At 36.6% G+C, this 26,814-nt stretch overlaps 2 protein-coding genes across 9 annotated transcripts in view; one reads left to right on the top strand and one right to left on the bottom strand.

Annotated features, from left to right (window-relative positions):
• On the top strand, positions 1 to 6,053 carry LOC110096939 (probable E3 ubiquitin-protein ligase XBOS34). Its single transcript, XM_020823101.2, has 10 exons — positions 1 to 113; positions 222 to 426; positions 532 to 646; positions 1,601 to 1,681; positions 1,807 to 1,895; positions 2,010 to 2,101; positions 2,211 to 2,292; positions 3,380 to 3,482; positions 3,672 to 3,757; positions 5,102 to 6,053. Exons 2-10 carry the CDS (start codon positions 325 to 327, stop codon positions 5,717 to 5,719), a joined length of 1,368 nt encoding a protein of 455 aa, XP_020678760.1. The 5' UTR covers positions 1 to 113; positions 222 to 324; the 3' UTR covers positions 5,720 to 6,053.
• Positions 6,054 to 7,377: 1,324 nt separating this feature from the next.
• Positions 7,378 to 26,814, bottom strand: part of LOC110096948 (transportin MOS14) — an 82,192-nt gene continuing 62,755 nt past the window's right edge. For all 8 annotated transcript variants that reach the window (XM_028693626.1, XM_020823115.2, XM_028693627.1 and 5 more), the window contains 13 exons: positions 26,206 to 26,325; positions 25,365 to 25,416; positions 25,101 to 25,256; positions 24,209 to 24,332; positions 23,992 to 24,073; positions 23,804 to 23,889; positions 23,645 to 23,719; positions 23,496 to 23,550; positions 19,612 to 19,731; positions 19,441 to 19,533; positions 19,210 to 19,355; positions 8,113 to 8,290; positions 7,378 to 8,040 (listed from right to left, as the gene is read on the bottom strand). In XM_028693626.1, coding sequence (XP_028549459.1) covers positions 7,765 to 8,040; positions 8,113 to 8,290; positions 19,210 to 19,355; positions 19,441 to 19,533; positions 19,612 to 19,731; positions 23,496 to 23,550; positions 23,645 to 23,719; positions 23,804 to 23,889; positions 23,992 to 24,073; positions 24,209 to 24,332; positions 25,101 to 25,256; positions 25,365 to 25,416; positions 26,206 to 26,325 — 1,563 coding nt within the window. In that variant the 3' untranslated portion in view covers positions 7,378 to 7,764. The remainder of the gene's footprint in view (positions 8,041 to 8,112; positions 8,291 to 19,209; positions 19,356 to 19,440; positions 19,534 to 19,611; positions 19,732 to 23,495; positions 23,551 to 23,644; positions 23,720 to 23,803; positions 23,890 to 23,991; positions 24,074 to 24,208; positions 24,333 to 25,100; positions 25,257 to 25,364; positions 25,417 to 26,205; positions 26,326 to 26,814) is intronic.

Below are 26,814 nucleotides of genomic sequence, written 5' to 3'. Positions count from 1 at the left end.
CTAACGTACGCTTCACTTCCAAAATGGAAAATTCAGCTCGCAGTTCACCTGCTCTCTTCTCCCATTCAATTTTCAGCGTGGAATTGATCAACGAAACTTCCTTCGATCCGAAGGTAACCTCGCAAGTCGCAATTTCGATCCTAATTTATCTTCCCATTCCTCGTTTTCTTCCCCACTGGCTGAAGAATCGGGGAAGAGGATTTATTCATTGTTTCGTTTAGTTCCAAGTTTAGAACAAGGGACATCGACTCTGTCATCAGCTGCTGCTGCCTCTTCCTCTTATCCTCTATCTCTGCTCGAAGTTTTTGGGGCTTTGAGGATTTGATGGGGGCGAAACAATCCAAAGAAGAGTTGCTCTACCAGAAGGTGAATCAAGGGAACGTCGAAGGCATCAAAACCCTTCGCTACGGTGGAGCTGGACTTGAGGCGAGTGGGAAAAATTCGAACTTCTTCTTTTTGTGGGTTTGAAGTTGGGAGATTTCGTTTATTTTATCTAAAAAGCGGTGCTCGAGTTGTTTGTGGTTTTTGCAGTGGGTTGACAAGGAAGGAAAGTCTCCACTGATTCTTGCATGCACGCGTTCTGATCTCCTCCAAGCTGCCAAAGTTCTGATTGAAATGGGTGCGAATGTGAATGCTTATCGCCCTGGTAAGAGGTTTGAGTTTCTCCTCGCTTTCTGATTTTTTTCTTTTTTTTTGTTATGATTGTAAGATTGTTGGATTATGGCCTGATGGGATAGATATTTGATATTTCTGACAAGTTTCTGTTGCTCAAATATAGAATTTTGAGAAACTTATATATACAAGTCCTTTTAGTTTGGTTCATTTGTGAAAAAAGACAACTTTTTCAGTTTTTCTAAGCTAGTTATCAATTTTGAACTTCTGTATGAACATTGGTGCTAAATGACTTTAATGATTTTTGATCCATCATAAATTTACCTGGGTTGCATAAAATTTTCAAAATTTGTATACAAAATTTGGTCTTCTTCATAAATCAGTTTTGAGAAGTTTGTATGCAAGTTCTTATAGCGGTAAATTTACTATAAGAACTTGTACTAGTAACTTTGTAGTAGTTGTATGTAAGTCATTCAGCAAACTCTAGTAAATTTACTATGGTTAGCCCAAAGCAGGGTAATCTTGCTGGGTTTGTGGACTACTAGGCTTGTATCAACCCTACTAAATTTACTAGGATTGCAGAAAATCATGATAATTTTAGCTAAGTTTTATCGATCTGGTATTTCTTTACAAGTTTGGATGAGTTACAGGCTTTAATCAAACCAAAGTAATTTATCGAGAGAAGTATCAGATTTTAAGAGGAAATTCAGCCAAAAAAACATTTAAGGATTTATTGAAAAATTTTGCTAGTTTTTTTAGATCTTTAAGCATAATTTTTTACAAAAAAAAAAAAAAAATTGGAGTAGTTTACAGAAGTTGATAAATGTTGTCCTTCTTGAAGTAGCCAAACAATAGAGGCTTATATAAAAAATTTCCCAAACTATAGCTAACTCATACATCATACCAATTGAAATTTGGTGCCCTTTGAGTAGTTCATAACAGAATCTAGATAATACAAGGTCTAATGCTTCTTTATTTGTTATTTCAGGGAGTCATGCTGGAACTCCTTTACATCATGCAGCAAGAAAAGGCCTCGAGAAAACTATTAACCTACTTCTTTCTAATGGAGGTAAATACCGCTCAAGCCATGTTTGATCGATATCTTCTTTTAGCACTTGTCTTCTTTCCAATGACTTACTTCAAACTCCATCAAATGTAAAATATAAATAATACTTGTTTTATTTGTTTTTTTAGCAAATCCATTATTGATGAATGATGATAGCAAGACCCCTCTTGATGTAGCTAGAGCAAGAGGGCATTCCAAGGTTGTTCGTGCCATTGAGGTCTGTTTCTTGCCTTGTATTTAAATTTGAAATGGCACAAGATGTGTTCCTATTGTGCTTACTGAAAAAATTTTGATGAGGCCTTGTCAGCTGATAGCAATTCTTTTAGCGCAGAAACGTATATGTTTATTTTCTGGTTGGATAAGGGAGATTCATGGGCCAAGCATATTGGAAGCATTTGTGCCACAACTGGTATCAAAAAAAATGTGCGTTCTTTTTTATTTTTTTATCTTCTACTCCGCTAGTATTCCCTATTCTTCTGCAACAATCAGCAAATATATGTCATTTTTATATAAATTGTCATTCATTTGACAGTTGGGCTGTTGTTTTACCTTGCAATTCTCGTAATCCTATGAATCCTCAGAAATTTGAGCTGGCTATATATCCTAATCTACAGGTATATTGAAGTACTTTGTGTTTTTCTAGTTTCTTTTTCATCTTGCTTAGATGAATTATATAGTGTAAATTGTATCTTCATTCTTGAAGTATTGACCATGTAATTATTAGGTTCCTTATTCTTAATAGTCATCATGGCCTCCCTCAATTTAAGATTAGTGTGTATTCGTATATAAATATGCAAGTACATGTCTGTGTATGCACGTATACATTGTGTTGCCCATGAGTGTCAAAATGGGTTTTCGAGTCGGGTTCGGGTCTAATCCAAAAATGACTTGTCATCCATGACCTGACCCTAACCCGACATAGATAGGAAAAAGGGTCGGGAACCCAAACCCTAACCCGACCCGAAACAACCCTCCAACCCGTTATTTATTATTGTTATTTTTTTCTACTTGAAATTAAACTAATTAAATTACTTATTTTTGGAGTTTGTGAACTGCAAAATTTTTTTCTTACTGCAACATTTAAAAAAAAAATCGCCAACTAATGTGTTGTGCGGGTATAGCAAATTACATTTGTTGCACCTTATCTATAACAAATTTTACTAAAAATTAGGGTATTTTTAAAATTGATATTTTATTGTCCCCATTAAAGAAAAATCCTGGCTTCGCCCTTGGTTGCTAGTTTAAATGATGGCTAATTATAGCAAATGGTTTTGGTCAAATATTTAAAGTCCATAACACTCAAATCTAAATGGGTGAAAAATGATTATTTTCTGAGTAATCTATATCAAATTAGTTAATAATTCTTCAAACCAGTCTGTCACATTTCCTTTTTTTGTGTCTTTTCTGCTTTTCTTTGATAAATGAACCTTTCCCTTGAAACTAATCTAGTTTAAGGGCCGCAAAACATTAAATTTTTATTTATATTTACACAAAATAGTCAAACTGTAAATGATTATGAATCCATGTTGCAAAATATATAGCAAACGCTTTGTAAATATTTCTGCTTGATTAACTTAAATTTATTCATTGTAATGAACTCTTTATGTACGTTAGAACCAGCAGTATTTTATTTCCCATGCCCTGTGGAGTATATAATCTATCAATCTGCTCATTTTCATCATCAAATCTTTTAATGAACAGGTTTCTCATCCTCGAACTGTAGTAGCACTTTGGAAAGCTCAGATAGAGCAGCCAAACTTCAATCAACCGGATCCTGTATTGATTGTTCAAGATACTAATAAAAGTAAGCTTGTGAGTTAAACTGTTGTAGTATCAAATATTTTACAGTGACTTTTCCAAATTGCCATGGCTTATTAAATCTAGCAAAGGCTCAAGTAGGATCTTATTTTATTTTCCTAATTGAAGGTTCATTCTTAACATTAGTTTCATATATTTATATTAATTGACTTTTTCTTTTATTCCCTCGACATAGAAAGCAGGTCCAAGTTTTTATCTGCAACTGAAGGCGACAAACAGCAGATGCTGTCATTCTACAATGCTTGCAGAGGGATATACCAGGTAACTACATTGAATACATAATTTTATTGAAAGAGTTCAAGTACTAAGATATGTTTGCATAAAATTACAGGAATTTATAATATAAGTATGTAAAATCACAGGAATTTATGGAAGCAACAGATTATATCATGTTGTTCTTGTAGTAATCATAGCTTAGTTATTTCAAAGAGAGGGCAAGCTTGGAAGCAATGGTAGATTGTTTTCCTTATGAGTTGCAGGTTATAGTTTGAACCGCTAAAACAGTTTACCTGCATATTAGGGGTAAGGCTGCTTAAATAAACCTAACTGAAATTTCCCATTGGTGGGAGTCTCATGCATTTATTACTCTTTTGTATCCCAATTTCTATTGAAGGATTCGGTGAGGATGTTGATCTTTTTAATGGATGGACAGTCAAGATAGTCAATAGTAAAGTTTTCTAAAGTTGCTTAATCTCTAGCAGAATAAATGTGAAAGTGGGATGTTGTTTTATTTCTTATAGATACCATGGCCCTTGTCCCATGTAGGTTGAATGGTACCATCTAAACATTTGTGGAGCAAGGTGGTTCATGTCCTTGAAATTTTCAGTATTTGATGAGATAATCATATAGATTGTAAAGTGTATAGTTTATGGGACAAAATTAGCTGAAATGCCTTGTCAACAGGGGTGTAACTGTGTAGTGGTGAGGGGAGCAATTGCACCTCCTAAAAAATTAAAACTCTTAACATAGTAAGGGCTATTTGTAATTAGCCCCTCTGAATTTTATTTTTCGCCCACAACCAACTTTTTTTTCAAGCAATTTGCCCCTCCAAAAATCGGAAAGCCTCTTGGCCTCCCGCTATTTTCATCCAATTATGTTGAACGTTTCTAATATTAACAAACAAGTATGTGAAAAGTAAAATAAATTATTTTTGCACAATTATATATATTTTTACTTTTTTATAAATTTGTCACTTGCCCCCAGAGAATTAAGGCTAATTTCGCCCTTGCTTGTCAATGATGTGCAACAATTATTTAGTGGCATATCACCGGATGAAAAATGAGTTGATAAATGATAAAATGGTTAAACGTAGTACAAAAATACCAGTGCAAAATAGATTCAACACCAGCTGTAGCACAAATATGAATGAAGGGAGGAGAAGAATTTATGAAGGCAAACCAACCAAATACTTGGGATATGAATATGGTGATAACTATTATGATAGATGATGATGAGATTTCCCAGTGGCAAAATTCAGGCTGCTTGACTTACATAATGTATAGTTTTTTGCAATAAGTTTATGTTACCCCCCAAATCCTTTTCTATGTTTTAGATATGTCAATACATACAGATAATACTAACCAACTCTCTACATTTTCATGGCAGTTCTCTCATTTGCAGCACACCAATTTTGTTTCACCACCACCAGCTGCTCCTCCATTACCACCTAACAAATTGCAGGCAACAAACACAAATTGTCCAGAAGACACTGAACTAACCATGGCCATCAATGCCTCCATTCAAACAGCTATAAACGAGGGAGTCCTGCTTCATCATGGCCGACAACATGCAGAAGTTGGCACAATTGAATCTCCTAAATCTACACAGCCAAATTTCACACCAAAGGCAATCTCGCAGCAGATTCACACAAGACAAACTAAAACCCGATGTGCCTCCCACAGCTCTCTGGAATCAGTTCCATCTGCTCCACCATTTTCAGAAGACATGTTTTATACAGGTTCCATTCAGTACCCATCAATAGATTTGAGCTCCATTGATGCTGAAAGCATGCTTGTTAAGACTGAAACTAGAGAAGACAGAGGAACTAACAGTTCACCTTCCTTTTGTGTGATCTGCTTGGATGCGCTGATTGAGGGCGCATGCGTACCATGCGGTCATATGGCTGGATGCATGTCATGTCTGAAAGAGATCAAAGCAGAGAAAGGAGAGTGCCCGGTTTGTCGGACGAAGATTGAGCAGATTGTGAAGCTCTATACAGTTTGATTAGGAGCATGCAGATTATATTACACTACTTTAGTTTCGTTTGGGACGGCTTTTTTGGTGCTTTTTAAAGCAGCTTTCTAGTATAAATTAATTAATTTTTTACTAAAAAATTACTTTAAGAAGCAGTAAGAAAGCCATCCCAAACGAAGCTTTTATTTTCTGTTTATATGGTGGTGGTACTGCACATATACATAGATATGTAAATGATGTTAACTAGTCCTGCATGAGAACAGCTGCTGAACATAATCATGGTGAGCATTTGATGATGATTGTTTCATTAGTTTGTATGGTTTCAATGTTGAAATTAAATTTTTTTGATTTTATTTGTAATTAATGTATTTGAAAATACTTGAATTTTGTTAGATTATTAATATTTTTCATGAATATTTTCAGTTTAGTTTTATTATATTTTAAAAGGTGTTTTTGTTTACATGGGAATTTGATGTTGGTCGTTTAATCAGCATTTGAATAATAAGATTAATGTTTTTATTTTCAATTTTTTTATAGTGATTGGAGAAGTAAAACTTGATGAAAACCCATTTTCTGCTCTTCTTGGAAGGCTTGAATCATAAGCATACAGAGAGAAATAAAATGCAACTGATTTATCTGATTTGCAATGTTTTTGGGGCAGCTCCTCAAATTGTTTTTACTGAACGAACTTAAAGCCACACCATTTAACATAGAAATGCATGTATAATTCATGATCTACACCAATTATAACCAACACTAAACCTTTTTAAAATGATTTTTTAATATAAATATTTCTAATTCAAAAAAAAATTATTTAAAAACAAAAGAGAATTGTCCAAACAAATCCTTAATTTTTATGTAGTAGTGATATTTTTTTTTTTATTTTTTTTTAATAAAAAATCAGAATAACAATGAAGGTTTGAATCACTAGCCCGATTCATTACCCTAAATTATTTTATTTAAATTGTTGGTATTAAGAAGAATTGAAGGCCCATCAAAAGAGAATTTGCTATGGTTTGTTTCAAAGAGCCCTCTTAAGATAATTACAGATTTGCATGTGAATTTCAGGCAATAAACTGACTTAATCATGGCCAACAGACCCTCTGCGAGGTTACTACGTGCGAACGCCAAACGAAGCTCTACATCCAAATACCATCCAGAATAAGCCACATTAGCAATATCGAGCCTCAATACTGAACGGTATGGATACTCGGACCGCAGTAATGAGGGATACCGAGCCGCGGGCTTAGATATCCAGACAGGTTCCGCTTCCGCACAAAATAAATTTTTGCTGGACACTTACATGATGTCCTATGCAATGAGAAATGGATTTGTCGATTTAAGCTTCATTTGGGGTGGCTTTCTTGATGCTTTCAAGAAATTTTGTATTAAAGGAGCCTGGCGTGATAAAACATTTACAAGCATAAAAAAATTAAGGCAAATACAACAACTGACCAGATTTCAGATCAACAAAGCTAGAAACCAGTCCAGAAGATTGTTGTCAATGTTGTTTTACAGACAATTACAATCAAATGAGTTCTATAGCTGCAGGCTTATCAATGTTAAACTATAGAAAACAAATAACTAAAAACTGCAACACCAAAATCCTCTCACCATACAGTAACTTCTCATCATCAATCACTTGCCAACAGATCAAAAATAATATCCACCATGCAAGAACACTAACAAATTCCAAATTGGTCAAAACGATACATAAAAAATAAAAAATCTCTATAATAATATTAAATACAATATAGTGAACACTCGATCTCCTTGAGCTTACCAGCACAGGAGGACAGGAAAATTACCAAAATATTTTTGTTTTTCAAACAAGACGTTCAGACTGCAATAACTAATACATTTACATCAAAAGAGAAAAAAAAAAAAAAATTACAACCCATATGCAAATCCACTCTTTTCTTCGAAGAAAAAAACAAGGACCAAAGGGCAGATGGCATTGGGTCTTCTTCAGGAGCTCTTCAATATCTGTTTGTTACTCCCAATCCTCAGCAGAATATATTCAGTGAGACCAAGCACAAAAAAAACTCATACAAATTCGAATATCTTCTATGGAATCAAGATATAGCAGTAAAGTGCAACTCTAGAGGCCTGAGAGCTCCCTGCACAATGTCCTGAACAGTCTTGTTGCGCCGACAGACATCGGAAAGTTCTTCGAGAATATTCGTAAAAGTGCTATTTGAACCGGATGCCGCATCTGCTAGAGATTTAACGAACCTTGCGCATTCGACCTCAGTTAGAGCTGTTGAAGGTATCAGTGAAATAATTCCTTTACCCCATTCTACTACTTTGGTTCCATATGAGGCGGTCAAGGCCAGTAGAACATAAGATACCTGCAAATGAAGGTGGTATTAGTAAGTTGAGCTGGTGGTGCTAATGTCAATAATGGAGTTCAGGTTCAATACCTCCTCAATTCTTGAAGAAGGAAGTGCCCCAGTCAAGGAGGCGATGAGGATTCTAGTGAGAGTGGCGCCTCGAGGAAGTATCACATTATCGATAATAGGCCGGAACTTCTGTCCAATGGAGCTATTTCCGAGATCCAATATGTCAGATAAGAATGTTAAGATCGATCTGCAGGCATCTCTGTAGATTGAAAAAGCCAAAGCAGATCATGTGTATTATGTCCAAGTTAATTTTGATAAAGCAAAATACAATTAGCGAATATTATTTTGCTCATCTTAATTTCTTTAAAATTATGAGAACTAATATGTTATAGTTGCCAAGTGGATATGTTAAACAAACATGTTTAGCATTCAGATACTAAAACTGCATAAGCTAGATAACTGGATCACTAAGGGTTTATTAAAACATATGAAAAAAAATAAAAACAGGGAATGGCTTATAGGACAACTGCCCATGCTAAAGCTTTAGGAGGCTTCCTGAACAAGATTTTTTAAAGGTAAATAGCCTAAAACATAAATGATAACAGTCTACAGAATGTCCGTTGCTGGTATAGATGTCTAATAAATAATATCCTTAAATGGCGCGCGTAAAGAAATAGCTGTATATTTAGCTTAATAGATACATGCATAGCATTGCCTCTTTGAAATGGCATAAATTGAATGAAAAATCATTCCAAATCACAATACACGGAAAAGCGCAAAAAAACACACAAGATCAAATTTTGTACTCTCCCTATTTTTAATATAGGGGTTGCTTTGTTTCAAGTAAAATAGATGTAAACTATTCCAAATGCAAGGGTTTTGAAATATTGAGTTTCTTGGTTTAAAGTAAAAAAAATGAAGAGTAAAATTTTGAAGTATGTGGAATTCATCTTCTATTTTTGGTTTAGATATATGTCTAAAATTAAAATTTTGGAATGACTTGGAAAAATTAATATAAAAGATACCACTTGAAGAAAGAGTTTTATTTAAGGAGATTTTAGCTTTTAATGATTTATATAATAGATCAGATACTAAAAAGTACGAAAGATATATGTATAACTTAGCAAAAAAAAAGAAATAGTAGTAAGGATTTAGTTCAAGTGAATGCAAAAAATACTTTTATTAGAAGAGAAAATTCAATAAAGGTAGATGAGATATTTTGCTATGCTTTTCAATGAAGATTGTGAGAATACGATTAACTTTAGTGACCTTAACACCCTAAATGAAAATAAAGATTTTTTAATTTTATCGACGTATTGGAAAAATTAATGACAAGAATCCTTTAAGGAGAAAAAGGATTCATGTAGCCGACCCCACGTAGTGGGATAAAGGCTTGATGTTGTTGTTGTTGTTGTATTGGAAAAATTAAAGTTAGAGAGGCTTTAAAAAAAATAAAGCGTGGAAAAGCAAATGGACCTGATGATATTCCAATAGAGATGTGAAAAAATTTAGAAGATGAAGAAATTTCTTGGCTTACTAAATTTTTTAGTGTTATTTTGACGACAAAAAATATATCATATGAGTGAAAAATAAGTGTGTTGATTCCTATTTTTAAAAATAAAGGTGATGCACAACATTGTGAATTATAGATAAATTAAGTTAATATGTCATACTTTAAAACTATAGGAGAGAGTTATGGAGCATAGGTTACGACGTGATATTAATATTTCTCAAAATCAATTTGGATTCACGTCAAGTAGGTCTACTATGGAAACTATACATTTATTAAGAGGTTTGTTGGAGAAGTATAAAGAGAATAAGGATCTGCATATGATATGTATTGATTTAGAGAAGACATATGGTAAAAGTTCCAAGAGAATTGCCCAAGTGTTATAGGGATACTACTAGGGTGAGGACAACACCTAGGCATGACTTTAAGTTGACAAAATGACAGCTAAATGTGGCTGGAACAGTAAGGACAGCAGCCTACACTAAGGGTGTAGTTATCCTAAGCACTTAGAAGAGTTATGGGTTTGATGGCAGCACTAAGACACTGTATAGATTGACTTAACTCCCCTAAATGCATGCAGGAAATCCATGGGCAGCAACGAAAACAGTGAAATAAAATTATCTAGGCGATGATATGCATGCAAATTTTTAGGACTAATGCTTGGCTAGACCTTAGATGGTAGTGAGGCCTGCAATGCTTTATGGTGCCGAATGTTGGCCTTTAAAAGAGAAGCATAATACTAAGTTAAGTGTGGCAGAGATGAGGATGCTCAGGTGGATGAGTGGCTTTACCCTTAGAGATAGGATACGAAATGAGCATATACGTGAAAAGGTTGGAGTAGCTCCAGTAGAAGATAAGATTAGAGAAAGTCGCCTTAGATGGTTTGGTCACATAAAACGGCGGCCTTGCGATGACCCGGTTAGGAGAGTAGAGGTATTAGATTTGACTTATGTTAAGAAAGGTAGGGGTAGACCTAAAAAGACTTGGTTAGAAAATATTAGGAATGACCTTTCTTTATTAGATTTAAACGAGAATTTGACTTTTAATAGGACACAATGGAGAAAAAGGATTCATGTAGCCGACCCCACGTAGTGGGATAAAGGCTTGATGTTGTTGTTGTTGTTGTTGTTGTTGCTTGGCTAGACCTTAGGATGTTTTTCTAGCACATGTCATGCATGCCTAACATGCTCTGATACCAAATATGATGTGAGACAAACAAGAATTGCATAGAAATATTAAAAGATACACGATACTTGCTATTTAAGAACAATGTTTCGTAAGGCGAGATTAAAGAGCTCTCAATCGTCAATTTATTATGGTAAGCAATTACAAGACTAGAAGTTTAGAACAAATTAAGATAGATCTGAAATTATCACAGTAAAAATAAATATGTTGTAATAAAATCCCACGGTTGATGTTTAGAAAGTTCATGATGGGTTACCATTCTCACTCAATCACTCTTAGGCTTAGCGGTTGAAGATGAAGCATACGATGAGAGAAATTGCCACTAGGAAGATAGTACCAAAGTTCTTCGTCGATGGAGAGGTAGCCACGGACGAAGAAGGGGTAGATCTCCCAACGAGAAGTCAAGGCTTCTTATGCTTTTGAGGATCGATCGTATGTGCTAAGCAATAGAGGATGCGCTTGACATATCTTTCCACTGTCTCGTCGTATTCCAATCGGGGTCATAGAAAGCAGAGAGAAGAATGTCAATCTCCCCACGATCGTTGTAAGCGAAACCGTGATCAACCTCGGGATCGGCCATTCGACATTGAAGAGGGCGTCGTCTTCTTCTCTTTGCTTCAAAACTTCCCAAGGGAGGGAGCAAGAAGAGGGGCGGCCAAAGTAGAGAGAGAAAGGGCCAGGCGGTTCGGGTGAGGGTTCGGAGTGATTTAATTTCAAAATCTGAAATTAGGTTCAGATTTTTGAATTAAATTAGGCTGAGAGAGTTTCAAATTTGAAATTTGAAATAAATGGAGATGGGGGAGGGAATTGGGGAAGTGATTTAATTAATTGGATCCTTGATTGGATACCAAATTCCAATTAATGAGATTGGAGAGAGAGAGAGGGTGGCCGGCCCTATAGGGAGGAATTTAGGGAGATTTAATTACTTGGATTGTGGGCCCAAGTAATTAAATAAATTAGAGTGGGAAATCTGAAATTAATTTCAGATTTGTAAGGCTTTATTGGTTGCCTAATTAGGATAGTAAATTTAGGAGAGAATTTAATCCAAATCAATTTTGAATTTGAATTTTGAAATCCCTCCAAATTTTATTACCTAAATTAGGAAAGTAATCAATACAATCAATGGGGATTCATGGTTGGTGGTAAGGCCGGCGGTATGGTGAGGAGGAGGTGGCGTGGTGGTGAGGCTCGGGTGGAGGCCAAGGGGCGGCGGGAGGGGCTGGAGTGGACGGTGGGTTGGGGTGGTTATCGGGTAGTGGGGGATTTGAGGAGAACAGGAGGGGTGGGCGGCGGTGAGAGTAGGGAGCCGGCGGGATGTGGGGAAGGGAGAGAGTTGGAGGGGAAAAGAGGGGGGAGCGAGGGTGGAGCTGTGAGCCTCGGACTCTTCCAAAGGCTGAAGGGTATTGCAATCGCCTCTCCTAGGCTTTCATCTTCACTCAAGCACTCAACATTGGAGAAAACAAAGAGAACTTCAGAATTTCATTTATCAAAACATCCCCATTACATAAGAAATGGCCACATATATAGGCCTCAAAATGACAAAGAAAATAAAAGACTAGAATGCCCCTTGGGAAACAATAGTGGCTAACTACTCATAAGGGTAAAAAACGGAAAAAAGACTGAAAATAAAATAACTAATACATAAAATGCATCAATAGTAAATATTCTCCATCATGGCCATCGATCTTCTGTATCGCCTCTGATAGACACGTCGAAACCTCTTATCGATGTCCCCATCATGTTATATCATGGTGTATGCTTTTTTCTGATAATATTCTTCTTGTAGATAAGACTAGAGAGGGAGTTAAAGGCAAACATGAATTATGGAGGTCAAACTTAGAGTCTAAAGGTTTTTGTATGAGAAAATCTAAAATCGAATATACGGAGTGTAATTTCAAAAGTAATAGATCCTATGGGAGGATTGTGATTTTGGTAATAAAGTCAATTAACAAGAGGACATGTTTTAGATATCTTGGGTCTATTGTTCGGAGTGATCATGAAATAGATGGGGATATTATTAGTAGAATTCATGTTGGATGATTGAAATGGAGGAATGCATCGGACTTGTTGTGCGATCGGAAAGTCCCACTAAAACTTAAGGGAAAACTCTATAAGATGGTGGTTAGACCTGCAATGCTTTATGATGTAGAATGTTGGCCATTTAAAGTGAAGCATAATATTAAGTTATGTTGCAAAGATGAGGATGCTCAGGTGGATGAGTGGCTTCACTCTTAGAGACAGGATACAAAATGAGCATATATGTGAAATGGTTGGAGTAACTCCAGTGGAAGATAAGATTAGAGGGAGTCATCTTAAATGGTTTGGTCACATAAAACAACGACCTTCCAATGACCCGATTAGGAGAGTAGATGTAATAGATTTGGCTTATATTACGAAAGGTAGAGGCAATCCTAAAAAGACTTGGTCAAAAAATATTAGAAATGGCCCCACTTTATTAGATTTAAATGACAGTTTGACTCTTAACAGGACACAATGGAGGAAAACAATACATGTAGCCGACCCCACATAATCAGATAAAGGCTTGATGTTGTTCTTGTTGTTATGGAATTCATCTTCTAGTTCAATTTTGGTATATTTCAAAATTGATAGATTTAATCGAGTTTGAACTACACTATAAATTCTCAGTCATCGTCATCATGGCCACAGACACTCACCACCTATTGTCGCCACCCGCCACTACCCCCATTAGCCCTTCCTTGCCATTGCCCCAGCCCCCGCTTACCGCCACCCTATTGGCCACCGCCTGCCACCACCATCATTGGACTTTTTACAATACATTCATTTTTCTTCAAGTCAAATAAAAAAAAATAATTACCTACATTTATTTTACACTCATCCAAATAAATCTAAAGTATTTCAAATATATTACTTTCCTTTTATACTATTTTTTTCAGTAAATCAAATGGTCACTAGATAAAAAAATAATGCATTTTGATGCAAAATAAAAAAAAAAAACACTTTATTTATTCAAATGATAATTTAAAAGTTAACTTAAATCCATTGGATACTGGTTTCCTTGGCCTAATCTATGGCTTCCAACACTCCCCCTCAAGCTATAGAAAATAGATGTCTTCACCTTCGAGATGATTTCATGAAATATTGGTCCACTTAATCCTTCTAATAAAAACATCTTCTAATTAACTTCTTGTGGGCACATAAGACATGCAGATTAAATTATTTTTTCAATTCTTATGTAGGCTCCGAAAATTTGTGCCCAACCTCTCCGCAACCGCTTTATTTTTCGTGTCGGCGAGGAAAGTTTTAACGTGTAGGTTCCAAGGTAAATTTTCAGAAGGCAGATTGGATTTTAGATAAGGCATTACCTAGAGATTTTTCCTCATTTTGCGATGATTTTATGATTTGAGTTCAAGTTTCCTATAGGCGCAAGCCCCTAAAGTTAATTACCCCTCCCAATAACAATAGAGAACTTTCAATTAAGGCTAGTAGTCGAACAAATACATAATATCTGACATATAGTAGCAGCAAAATTTGATATCTGGAAATTGAAATTTTATCACCACGCACTTAAAGCGGATGGTGGGGGGAATGATGATGAACCCAATAAATATCCCATGGTTTTGTCGACCCGGGTTATCATGGTCCCTAGTCTACTTAGAGGAGGTAGTCGACCGAACCTGACTGAAGGATCCTTATCGATAGCTATTGGTTGCTTTGTCCTAGGGTACCTTGTAGACTTTGGATGGATATTTACCTAAGGAGACATATTTGAACCCAACTTAGCTGACAAAAGGCTTTGTGCCCTATCAAGGCATAAGGAACGGGTCATTTGATGTTAATCACACCCTCTCTTTTCTTTTTTTTGCAACCAAGCTTTGACCAACCACTTACATGAGATATGTAATCTAAGAGCAAGTAGAGACTTACCTTAGGTTACAAATGACCAAGCACTGTAAGGTCTCTTAAGAAATTATATAAAGTCTCGGAGTTTTTCAATTTCTTCATTGTTGAGTTTTCCTTGTACTTAAATATGGTTGGTTAGCTCTATCAAATGAGTCTCAGCCTGAGAGTTTTGTTTACCCCAACTTATGTTCCTAACGTATGCAATTTTCTTTATGGCTGATATCATTTGCATTGTTTTCTCTATCTTAGATGTCCTTTACATAGTTTTCATCTCAGACAATCACAAGCACCAGATCCCTCGACTTAGTAACTATTTCTTCCCTTGGGGGTTGCCAGCATGACAAGAAGACGAAAGAAAGGTATTTGACACCAGTTGGCTTGCACGATCATAATAGAACCTTAATACCACCAGAGACATACGCACGCTTGTACCCACACCATACTACTTCCACCTTGAACAACAATACCAACCACCGACCACCTTTTTCAACCACTGGAAATCAGTAGTCAAGCCTAGAAAAGTCCATGGAAAAGGAGTGAGAGATCTAACAATCGATTGCGATGAAGCTGCAAACTTCGCTACCATCTCCTTCCCCCTTCCCAACTCTCCAATACCAAGGAAAGGAAATCCACGAATCCACCCAAAATAGGGAACCCCTTCCCTAATTGAGGATAATCTGAAAATAACTTATTGTAAAATAGAACTCTATCTAATGAAACAACAAAGTTGTTTAAATAGGCCAGCCACTACTAAAGATTATAAAACACCTATTTATTAATCTAACCATTGAAAAGAAACATGTCTCGTTAAAGAAAGATGATTGGAAAAAAGGTCTCTTTAGAATAATAGAGACTATAACTATAGTAGTAGAGATGCAATCAAGAAATGATGAGGACGAAGGGTGCGATCGTAGAAGGATCAGTGAACGCGATGATGAAGAGCCATTTCTATAATGTTGTGGGTCGACTTCATGCTGAAGTCGCAGGAGTCATCAAGTGGCAGCAATGAAAGGCAAGAGTAGGAATCGTCAATTAAGTATTAATGATGATGATGATGATGAAGGTTGAGAGCAGGAATCAACAACGAGACTTCTTAGGCTCATTTGGTGTAAGTGTCGATGAAGGGTGTTGAAATTCCTAACATGATTTCCATGCCCAAATAGGTTTTGGATTTCCTTGGAATGATACATGGGATTTTAATTTCCTTTCTTGGAATAAATCCATGGGATCATGGTTTCCTTCTTTGGCATGCATTCTTGGCAACCTCATTTTCTTCTTTCGCATAAACTTGTGGGTTCCAACACCATGAATTCTAAGAACTGAATTGAAAGAACTTGTAGGAATATCCCAAATCTGATTAGGCAATTAAAGCAATAGAGAACACATCCCGCTATTATAAGAATCATAATTATACGTGTCAAAATCTCAGTCATCCCTTAGCATTTGATCCCACAGTCAGGATGAGAATCCGTGGGAGGCTCACTTGGATCAGGCCAATATCCTTCTATATTTGGGTAGCTGAATTAGGAAGGATTATATTGAAACAATTATGTATCAATTAGAAGTTATTTATTTCTTTATTAAGACATCTTGTATAGATCTATAAATATGAATAATTTTGTATAATAAGTAGAAGGTATTTTTACCCTTCTCAAATTCTATGAATTCTAACATGGTATCAGAGCCGATCGGGAGGCCTTCATTGCCGAACGATCCAACCTTCTGAAGCTGTAAGAGGCCGCCGATTCTGCCAGACGGAAAGTGCCGATTCCGCCAGTTGCTGCCGCAGATGGAAGCCTTGACTCCGTCAGAAATATCGTCGAAGGAGCCTCGACGAACATCCACGAAGGAGACGAAGGAAATGAAGGAGCAGAAGTGTCGTACCCGTTCGGAACCGTCCGTGCGGAAGACGAAGCTGATCGGAAGCCCGATCGACACCTGTGACTCGCGGGACAAAGCCAACTATCCGACTCGCGGGAGGAAGCCACTACGACTCGCGGGACATAGCTCGTGATCGACACGCCTGCGTGTGACTTGGGAGATAGACACCACCTTCTGCCGTTCAGAAGGCTCGCATGCAAGATTCGCAAGTCTGGAAACCTCGTCTGGAGAAATCAATCGAAATCGGAAGCTTCGTCTAGAGGCTCGCACACATGGACCTGCTCTTGCGACTAAAGGGACGGAATCTTGCCCGTGCCTAGCTTGCCCCGATCTGAGCCTTAAAATCAAGGCTGGGCCGGTTCGGTTTAATAAACCGAGAAAGCCTTAAAAAGTGAAAACAAAAACCAGCCTTCATTACTGATATAAAATCGGCCTTTATTGCCGTAACTTAAGATCAAAGGGATCTTATTTTGGAAGCCTTCATTGCTGTCCAAAATCCAATAGATAGTCTTCATTACTATCAAAAACTATCGAACTTTTGAAGAATATTGATTCTTTTACCGGCCTTCATTGTCGGAATCGCTTGTGATATACGAATCAAAGAAAGCAGAGAGGAGAAAGCGGCCTTCATTGTTGTTGGAGTCGTGCGGTCCAAACAGCTTGTGCCCTCTATTTTGTGCAAGCTCTATTTTGTGCAAGCGGCCTTCATTGCCGTAGGACATCGAACGAGAGTCAAGTAAGTCCAAACCGCTCGTGCCCTCTGTTTTGTGGTTGTGGCCTTCATTGCCAAAATTTGGAGAAATATTAGTCCTTCTACCAGCTTTTATTGCCAGAATTATGAAAAAATACATATTCCTATCATCGGCCTTCATTGCCAGAATGTTGAGGAATACTAGTTTCCACAACCGGCCTTCATTGTCGGAATTCTCGGGTGGTTGATATCCTATCCATAACCAATGCAGCTCTACCTTTGAGTGAGTAATTGCAAGCTGGTCTCCAGCTTGAGTAATTAACTAATTAATCATAATTATAATTAAATAATTATTAAATATAATCAATAACAATTAGGCATGGTTAATAATAGTTAATAAATAATTTGATTAAATATAATTATTAATAATTAATCATTATTTATAATAATTAATTATAAATAATTATACTTAATTATATCTAAACCTATCTATGAAATGATTTGAGCAGGATTTGAGCTGAATCCCATCGGGTTCACCAGATCTGGCCGAATAAGCGCGCGTGAGGGAGAGAGTTACCTTCACAGAGAGCAGCTCTTGTCGCCTTTCCCGATCAAAATGTTGTAACCTCCGATCCCTACAAGAAGGGAGTCGTGGAATGGAGGCTAGGGCAAGGCGTCGGTCACAGGTAAGAGAGGAGATCGGGTGACTGGGTTCGGTCGCGGGAAGGAGAGGAGATCGGCTGCTGGCGTTGAGTGCGAAATGGAGGAAGGTAGATCTCTCTCTCTCTCTCTCTCTCTCTCTCTCTCGGCGTAGGAAGAAGAGGGCACGGCTTTGGTGGAGGTCGGCGGCCTGAGGAGGTTGAAGAGCGAGTGGCTTCGGGCAAGAGAAGTAAGGAGGTGTCGGGAGCTCGATCGCGTGTAAGAAGCAGCAGCCGAAGGAAGTCTCTCCCTCTTCGTTTTATAGACGCGAAGAAGGCAAGGATCGAGGCCTGCGAAGGATTTTCGGGAATCGACGTAAACGGCGCTGCATGTACAGTGCTTTTCGGCGAGATTTCAGGCAGCTCTCTCTCTCTCTCTCTCTCTCTCTCTCTCTCTCTCTCTCTCTCGTCTGGATCGGAAGAGCTGAGAGGGCTCGGCTTGAGGGAATAAAGGGGAGGTCGTGGAGGAAGAACGAGAGGAGAAGAGCTCGGCAGCCTGCAGGGATTTGGCGTGTGGAGTCGGGGAGAGCAGGAGGTCGGGAGGTGTTCGGCTTCTATTTAACGACGCTGAAGAGATGCGATCGAGGCACTGCGGTGTCGCGTGATACCTGGAAAGCGATCGCGGACGGCGCCGAATCGGCGCAAATCTCGGCAGAATTTGAGGATCCGACGGGTAAGATGTATGTATGCAGGATTTTTTTTTTCTTCTATACAGAGGTTAACAAATGCCCCCAAACAAATTTGATACGCGTCTAGAGCGAATCGCGTTTGTTGTAAGCTATTTGACCCTGTGGATCTCTAGATATTTGTTCTAGATGTCACACTAGGTTTTTTCATTTAGTGGATCTCCAATTATTTGCTTGGATGTCACACTAAAATTTTCTTTCTCAATAGATCTCTTCGATATATCAAGAGATGGTTGAGATATTGATTTCTTTTGTCCTGTGCTTTGTGCTGCGGACATTAATGGAGAATCGCCTGATTTGTCTTTGTTGACTTGTCAGAAGATTTTTGTACCTTCGGCCCTATGCTTCTAGCTTTGGCGGGCTTGTTGAAGGGGTGGATGCCGACGACCTAAGAAATTGATTGTAAAAACTGAAACACTCCAACATCAACAAGTAAACAGATGAAAAAATTCTGAGCAACATAAAATTTTAGAACATGAACAAAAAACCGTCAAATTGATCTTGAATCTTTAAAATTGCATCTGGATTCAGGTAAAATTATTTGTCAAACATTTTAATACAAAAGCAGACTACCAGAATGGAGAATACAGTTAACCTATGTTAGCCAGTCTTAACAGACAGAAGAAGCAAGGGATCATATTTTACCTGTGTTGTATGGTTGCACCAATCATCGCACAGTCAACTAATGAAGGAAAAACAGAGGAAGGAACAAATAAATCAGGACAGTATCGAATACATCTTGATGCCAATAGATAACAATCATCTGCTATATCAGGTCTAGCCGTGAAATCCTGCATTCAAGACATAGAAATAAGTGTAGAACTAAAAAGTACAGATTACCTTGGAGTGAAGGAAACAGTAAGTTATAATTATTACTTGAATTGTCAAAAGAAGTTTTGTTGTATGACTGAAAAGCATTTCTATTAAGCTCTGGAGGTAGCTTGCACAAGATGGATCAGATCCAAATATCTGGTAGTGCAAAATGGTCAAGCAAAGGAAAAAGCAGCTCTAAAGTATAACATTTTAATCACAGCTAAGAAAACCTACTTTTATAACTTCACTTGATAGATAAAGAAAGCAAGATTGGTTGTGTTGCTGATACAATGCCTGGATTGTTTCTAGAATTGCACCAATTGTGATGCCCATAAATTTTCCAGATGTTCTTACCTATAAGATAGGAAAAACTTTCAGGGTAAAATAACGAAGTTTCAAATAAAGCTACCATGTGCAACATAGAGGTTTTTCCATGTCCATTGAACCACAGAAAAAGTGAATAAAAAACCAGCAGTATTTGTCAACACACAGAACTTGCTCATTTCCATGCATGGAGAAACGCACAAGAGAAGTCAATTAATTAGGAAAACAAAATGGATTCATGGTTAGCCACCACAGCATAAATGATACCAGGAAAACAAAGAATAAAAAGTTTCTAGCTGAAACTTATCATCTCCAACAAAAGGTACTACATTAAAAAACTAGAAGGGACTAAGTTTGAACCATATGCTTTAAGGTCTCACCTCTCGTTCTTATGAATAAGCAACTTAATAGCCTGGAACAAGTTTTATAAATCCAAACTGTGATTGATTAGACCAATGGAAACCATAGGATTCAGCCATCAAACTAGGATACCTTTCAAAAACTAGAGATTATTAGAGGCATCTAACAATACACAACAACAACAACATCAAGCCTTTGTCCCACTAAATAGGGCATGCTACATGAATCATTTTTCACCATTGTGTATTGTTAAAAGTCAAATTCTCATTTAAATTTAATAAAGAAAGAACATTTTTCTAAACAAGTCGTTTTAGGTCTACCTCTACCTTTCTTAACATAAGTCAAATCTAATGCCTTAACCTTCCTAACCGGGCATCTAAAAATAATGTACATTAATCTGAAAACAGAGCTGAATTTCCTTTTTGCAACAAGAAACATGGAATTGCCACATTTTTATGTTTACAAATCAAGCCACATATGATCCTCATAAATATAGTTGAAAATTTCAAAGATAGGAAGGGGAACATAATCCAATGGAACGTGCTATAGATCATGTGATTTAACGATCACAAGAAACAACATAGAAAGGTTAGCTCACATGCATGAATAAAATACAAGCATCAGCTTAAATCAAACTCCATCAACTACAATCACCAATAAACCCTCACAACAAAAGTTTATCAACATTTTGCACTTGTTCTTACAATTAACAAGTTTTACAACTTGAGCTTCAGCTCCCATTGGCAGAAAACACAGCTTCATACTATGTTTCATAGCAGTTATGCAACCATGAAATAAACTAATTGATGAAGAAGTAAATACCAATTCCAAAGCTTGCTCAGTTGGATGAGTAGGTTTACTCTTAGAGACAAGGATACAAAATGAGCATACACATGAAAAGATTGGAGTAGCTCCAGTGGAAGATAAGATTAGAGAGAGTCGCCTTAGATGGTTTGATCACATAAAATGGCAGCCTTCCGATAACCCGGTTAGGAAAGTAGATGTATTAAGTTGGACTTATGTTAGAAAAGATTGAGGTAGGCCTAAAAAGACTTGATTAGAAAATATTAGAAATAACCTTTCTTTATTAGATTTAAATGAGAATTTGACTCTTAACAAAGCAAAATGGAGAAAAAAGATTCATTTAGCCGACCCCACATGGTGGGATAAAGGTTTGATGTTTTTGTTGTTGTCTTTCTCTAAATCTATAGCTCTAAGTCTATAAGGAAGGATGTGAAGTCACAAGGAGTGCGGATGTATGCCTGATCATTGGATTTACTCCATCGATAGTGATTAACTAGCCACCTTGGATTATAATGATTAGCAATTCATAAATAGAAAATGCCATAATAACTCTTTCGCCCATTTTGTTTATGCTCTACCACTCGCTCTCTTGTCTCCTCCTCTCATAGTCGCAGAGCCTCTCTTATATATTTCTTATCTCAAATGTCTCTAGTTGCCTACATAGCTCTCTCTCTCCCTCCTGAGCCACATCTCTTTCTCTCAAAGACAACATCCATCACCGCTCTTTTTTTGCATGTATTCTAGAATCCCAAGCCAGAAAGTCTGATGTAGGCATGGGGGGTGTCAAAACATCTCCATTGTTTCTTGGACTTCGCAAGCTTTGGATGTGCTATTTGCTTGGGTTCTTTTAGTCTTTTGGGCTGCTGTTGCTCTCAGGTTGGGCCTTGGATGCTTTGGTTTTGAGTTGCGTTCTTTGGGAACTTCTTGGTTTTAGCTCATAAATGCTTGAGCTAAAGCTTTAGCTCATTATTATGAAAAGTTTTTTACTGGATAGCTCATTATTGGAGTGGAATTATTGCCCATTTTCCTTTCCCCTTCCCTGAGTCTCTTCGGTTTGTTCCCTGGCTACTTTCTCGTGGCTTCTCCTTCCCGGTTTCTGTGTTGGCTTTTCGGATCCCTCCCTGGCTGTGTTCTCGTGGCTTCTCCTACCTGGTTTCTGTGTTGGTTCTTCGGGTCCCTCCCTGGCTATGTTCCTGTGGCTTCTCCTACCCGATTCTTGTGCTGTTTTTGGGATTTGTTTTGTGTTGACGGCTGGTCTTCCTCTTCCCCTTTCCTAATTGGTTTAAATGGGGGTTTTATGTGGCTGTTTGGCTCCCCTTTTTCTTTTATAAATATTAGGTATTTTGTATTCAAAGAGAGGATGATATATGGCTGATTTTTGGACATGAAAACATGAGGGTTTTTTTGGAAAAGCTTAAGAGCTTGTTCCACTTCTTCTTCTTTTTCTACTTCTTGGGAAGACTTTCGAGCTTCTCCTATCTTCGTCTTGGACTTCTTACCTCTTTCTTCTCTCCACAAATTCGACGCCACTTGTATCCTTCTTCTCAAGCAAGGAAATGCAGCTTTAGGAGTTTATGTTTTTGTTTGTAAGCGTCAAGAGTTGTAAGAGTCATTTTTATTTTATAAAAGTTGTAATTTGTCTAATTTATCTTTTTTTTTGGAATTTTGTGTAATTTTTATTTCCAAGGAAGAGTTAGTTTTTGCTTGCAAAAAAATTGGGCTTTTCCTAATTTTTTGCTTGCATCAAAGTCCCTTTTCCTATCTAATTTTCTTTTATTATAGCTCTCATACATATGGTTTTAGAAGAATTGTGAGTGCAGTTGTTATTATTAGTATGCTGGATTCTTATATGTAAGGTTATGATTATTAGAGGTGTTCTGATATTGTTAAAGTTTGGGTGTGCTCTTGCCTATAATGTGTTGCCTAAGTTTTGAATCGTAACTCCTTTATTCATTCCTAGATTTTGTTTATCTCTGTATCTTAACACCATTCTTCTTTTTCTCTTTGTTGGCCGACTATGGCCTGTTTACGTTTGTTATTTTGCTTCCTATTCTAGTTCCTTTAATTGGAAATTGTATCTCCTAAAATATCTATAAACCTACCTATTGGAATAAACGAATTGAATTATTTTCCACCTGCTTTTCAACATTAAGTGCATCCACCTAATTTCTACATTCAGCCAGCAACAATTGGTTGCATCTCTGGTTTGAAGAATAATTCAGACCATAACTTTCTTTCAGTAAGTTTCCTGATAAAAGTTAAATATTTTGTCTTGCTTAATCAAATTGAACAAAACATTTAGCATTAAAAAAAAAAAGCTTGAGACCCAACGAGATTTGACTCTCGAAAACATTAGCTCCACAGTTGATAACTTTTCAACATTCTCTTTACCATATATTGGATGAATATTAACATCTTAAGAAAATTCTAGAACATAAATTACTTATCGACATCAATGAAAAGACTGCAACTAAAGAGTCTAATCGTGCTTGAAGGCCATATATATACATTACGCTGCAATTGATGGGCTCTAACAAGAAAGTATCATATAAATTCAAAAGATGTAATAATATAAACCAGTTCCTTGCATAGCTTAGGATTAATCAGTAACCAATTTTATAGATACTTACAGCATATTTACAGGCACGACATAAGGACTCCATTGTCCTCGTGTCCCAAGCACGGCTACAAAAGATCACATGTTAATTAAACAAAGGTCATAATAACGAGAAAATTGCACATATATACTTGAAGAAGGAAACCAGCTTTTGGTTCTTACTGATCAAATATAGTTTTGAAAAGCGGCCAAAGCCTTTGCACAGCACCTGCCACGACTTCAGGTAGTTTAACATTCCTGAAAATTTGCCCAGTAAATTAATAGAGAGCTTCATTTAAAACAACACCAATGAACAGATCTGATAAATACACAATTTATTACCTGAAAATGCAAGCTAATCGGTCAATATGAAAAGTAAACTGCCTTGCTGGTATTTGTTGAAAGGCACCTCCTTGACCAATCATTTCCTGTTTGTTCAATCAAAAAAATGTTTATGTCAAACTTGATTAGATGGTACCCCCAATCTTTTTGGGGGCGCAAGTATAAAATATCATATAGATAAATCTAACTTGAAGTGGAGTAACAGTTGGAAGACAAAGCAGCTCCAATGCCTTCTTGGCATGCTCTGTTGGGAGTTCCGTTATAACCACACTAACAAAGCAAATTCAAAACACAGGTTAAATATAGATTATAATTGCCACAGTACCATATAAAAAACAAACAGTACAACAAATAAGTCAATGGAAAAAATCGAAATGCATCTGGGATATTGAAAAGGTCAATTACCTTAAGGCTTCAACCAAGTACATTGAGTCGTCAGCTGATACTTTATAGCCACCTTCACCACTAATTGCTATATGGTAGATATGGAAAAGACCATCCAATGATCCCGAAAACTGCTTTCTGCAATCTACATATAAGCACAACTTTACACAGCTCGCAATAAAAAGATAAACTTAAAAAAAAATCCATCCCCATCAACAATTAAGACAACCATACAGAAAGTACATACGAGAATGTGTTATACTCATTCTTCTAATGATCATTTCATACAATAATTTTTTACAGCAGCACGAGTAGTTTCACTTTCACCTACACCACCGTTTGGACAACCGGAACATTTCATTGCCCCATCTACCCCCATCTTTCTCATTTCCTAGTATTGTTACGAATTCATCAACATGCTCAGTACAAATGATGCCAATCACGTTGCACAGAATGTATGCTAAAAGACAACTGCACACTATAAAAGGTAGCTAGCGAGAAAAATATTGTTTCAATAATATTTAAAAATAAAAGTTAGTTGATTGTAGACACAAAAGAATTGAAAAAAATGGAAAGAAGTTTTTGAGAGAGAGGAGTCTGACATGAATGTATAACATAAAATTAAATTTCATAAATACAATAAAAAAAATTTCCATTCCTGCAGTCATAGTAATTCATCTGACTTTCCTTCCACTTGTTAATTAATTTATAGAAGGAAACAAATAGAATTAAAAAAAAAAACATTTTGAATGAATTTAGCTTTGCTACAGAATGAGTGATGCAAACAAAGATGACCCAACAATTTGGATCATAAGCATGAATATTGTTGTTATTACTACGTTTTAAGGTTTTCATAATTTGCACATGGGCTAAACAAAACTGAAAAAAAAGTGGGAATATAATTCTAATATACCTTCACAGATGAATTTGAATGCAAGAGTGGCAGCGGCTGCAGACTCTTCTGAAGTGCTCATGCCTTTAGTAAGAATATCAACTAGAGGAGGTAGGATTGGATGTTCAACTGGAGCAGAATTTATCCATTTTGAATAGGCTCCAATTGTAGAACAAACTGTTAAGCATCAACCAACAGGGAATAAAAAAGATGATAAGTTATATTTTCAATTAAATTATATAAAAAAATTTGAAACCAGGGAATCCCCATTGCAGAAAAAAGTACCAGTTTGAAGTAATTGAGGTTGGTGGGGGAGTTTTGCCAGTAATGCCATAACCTGAGATTTCGTAGAACAGCAACTAAGCTAATAAGCACTTGAACAATAGTTCTCTTTTATAGAAGAATGAAACCTCATTCTGTTGACCATAAAATTTCAGCATGCTAGACAATGCAAAATGGTGGAGATGGGGGCCTGCGGCTGCTATGTCAAGATGGTTCTTAGTTCTCTAAAGCAACTCATGATGTTAGTGCATCCAATATGTTTCTTTTACAGGATCCTAGAGATAGGTTTACAGATCAGTATCCTTTTATTAATAGGATGAAAAACCGTGCCTAGCATAGCCAAAAATTGGAGTTAAATTACTGTCATAAAATCAGACTGCACGATAATGTGTTTCTAGGCAACTATATTTAAAAACAAGAAAAAAATTATTTCGATTTCCAGATTTAAAACAAGAAGCTTCAAATGAAAGATATAAAAATTTCATTAAGATTAGGTGTCATTGTTCTATGCTTGTAAATTAAGTGTGTTGCAAATTAGCAGTAATAAGATTAATCAAGCTGAGTCAGCCTCTACTTTAGTATTGTTACACGAGTCAAAGGCAAGTAGACAGGCAAAAGTATAAGGAAGAGAAAATAAGAGATTTGGACGCATAAGTAGATTGGGTTATGGCTTCAACCTTTAAATGGTCACAAAAGTAAAGATATTCAGCCTAATTTAGAAGTTGAAATTTTGAAATCATCATGCCATGCAACCAGACTACTTGAAAAAAAGGGGTCTTGCTACCCAAAATTTTACAAAATCAGATTATTGTAACGATGCCTTTCATAAATACACGTAATACACCTGGGGTAATATTTCCACTTCCTGTAGTGAAATGGACTTCGATATAGCTTGGATACAGTATAGTGCTGCTTCTACAGGTTGCCATTTGTAGTTTTCATCATTACTGCAATTTCCAACTGCCTGTGATCAAGAACCAGTAGAATATACTCTGTTAAAGAAGAACGAGGTAGTGTCAATCACAACGTCATCTGATAATTTTAAAGAAACAAGCTATCACCATTGCCTTTAATAAGTTGCATTTCATAAAATCATCAATTCCGTGAATAACAATAAGTCATTATTTCATGATTAACCATAAATCAACTTAGTTGACTAAGTTTGCTCTAGCCACCAATTAAGTTTACAAAAAAAACTTGTAAAATGCTAACAGGGTTGAAAAAAAAAACTACAAAACAAATGTTAATATTAGTACCAAAAAAGTAATAGAATGCAAGAATGGTAAAAAAGCATGCATGGGAGAGTGTACTAGCGTATACTACAATTTTCTTAACACCAGAGACTGGTGATTGTTTGCACATTGATGAAATCTTACAACTGAAAAACAACTCTACGTACTTTATGCCCATTTATCACCTCCACACCATAGTGTCTTCTAGTCACATGACGACA

The sequence above is a fragment of the Dendrobium catenatum genome, unplaced genomic scaffold (genome assembly GCF_001605985.2).
Source record: "Dendrobium catenatum unplaced genomic scaffold, ASM160598v2 fragScaff_scaffold_334, whole genome shotgun sequence".
In the NCBI taxonomy this organism is placed as follows: Eukaryota; Viridiplantae; Streptophyta; class Magnoliopsida; order Asparagales; family Orchidaceae; genus Dendrobium; species Dendrobium catenatum.
Note: the sequence above shows the minus strand (reverse complement) of the source record. Positions and strands in the feature narration are given on the sequence as shown.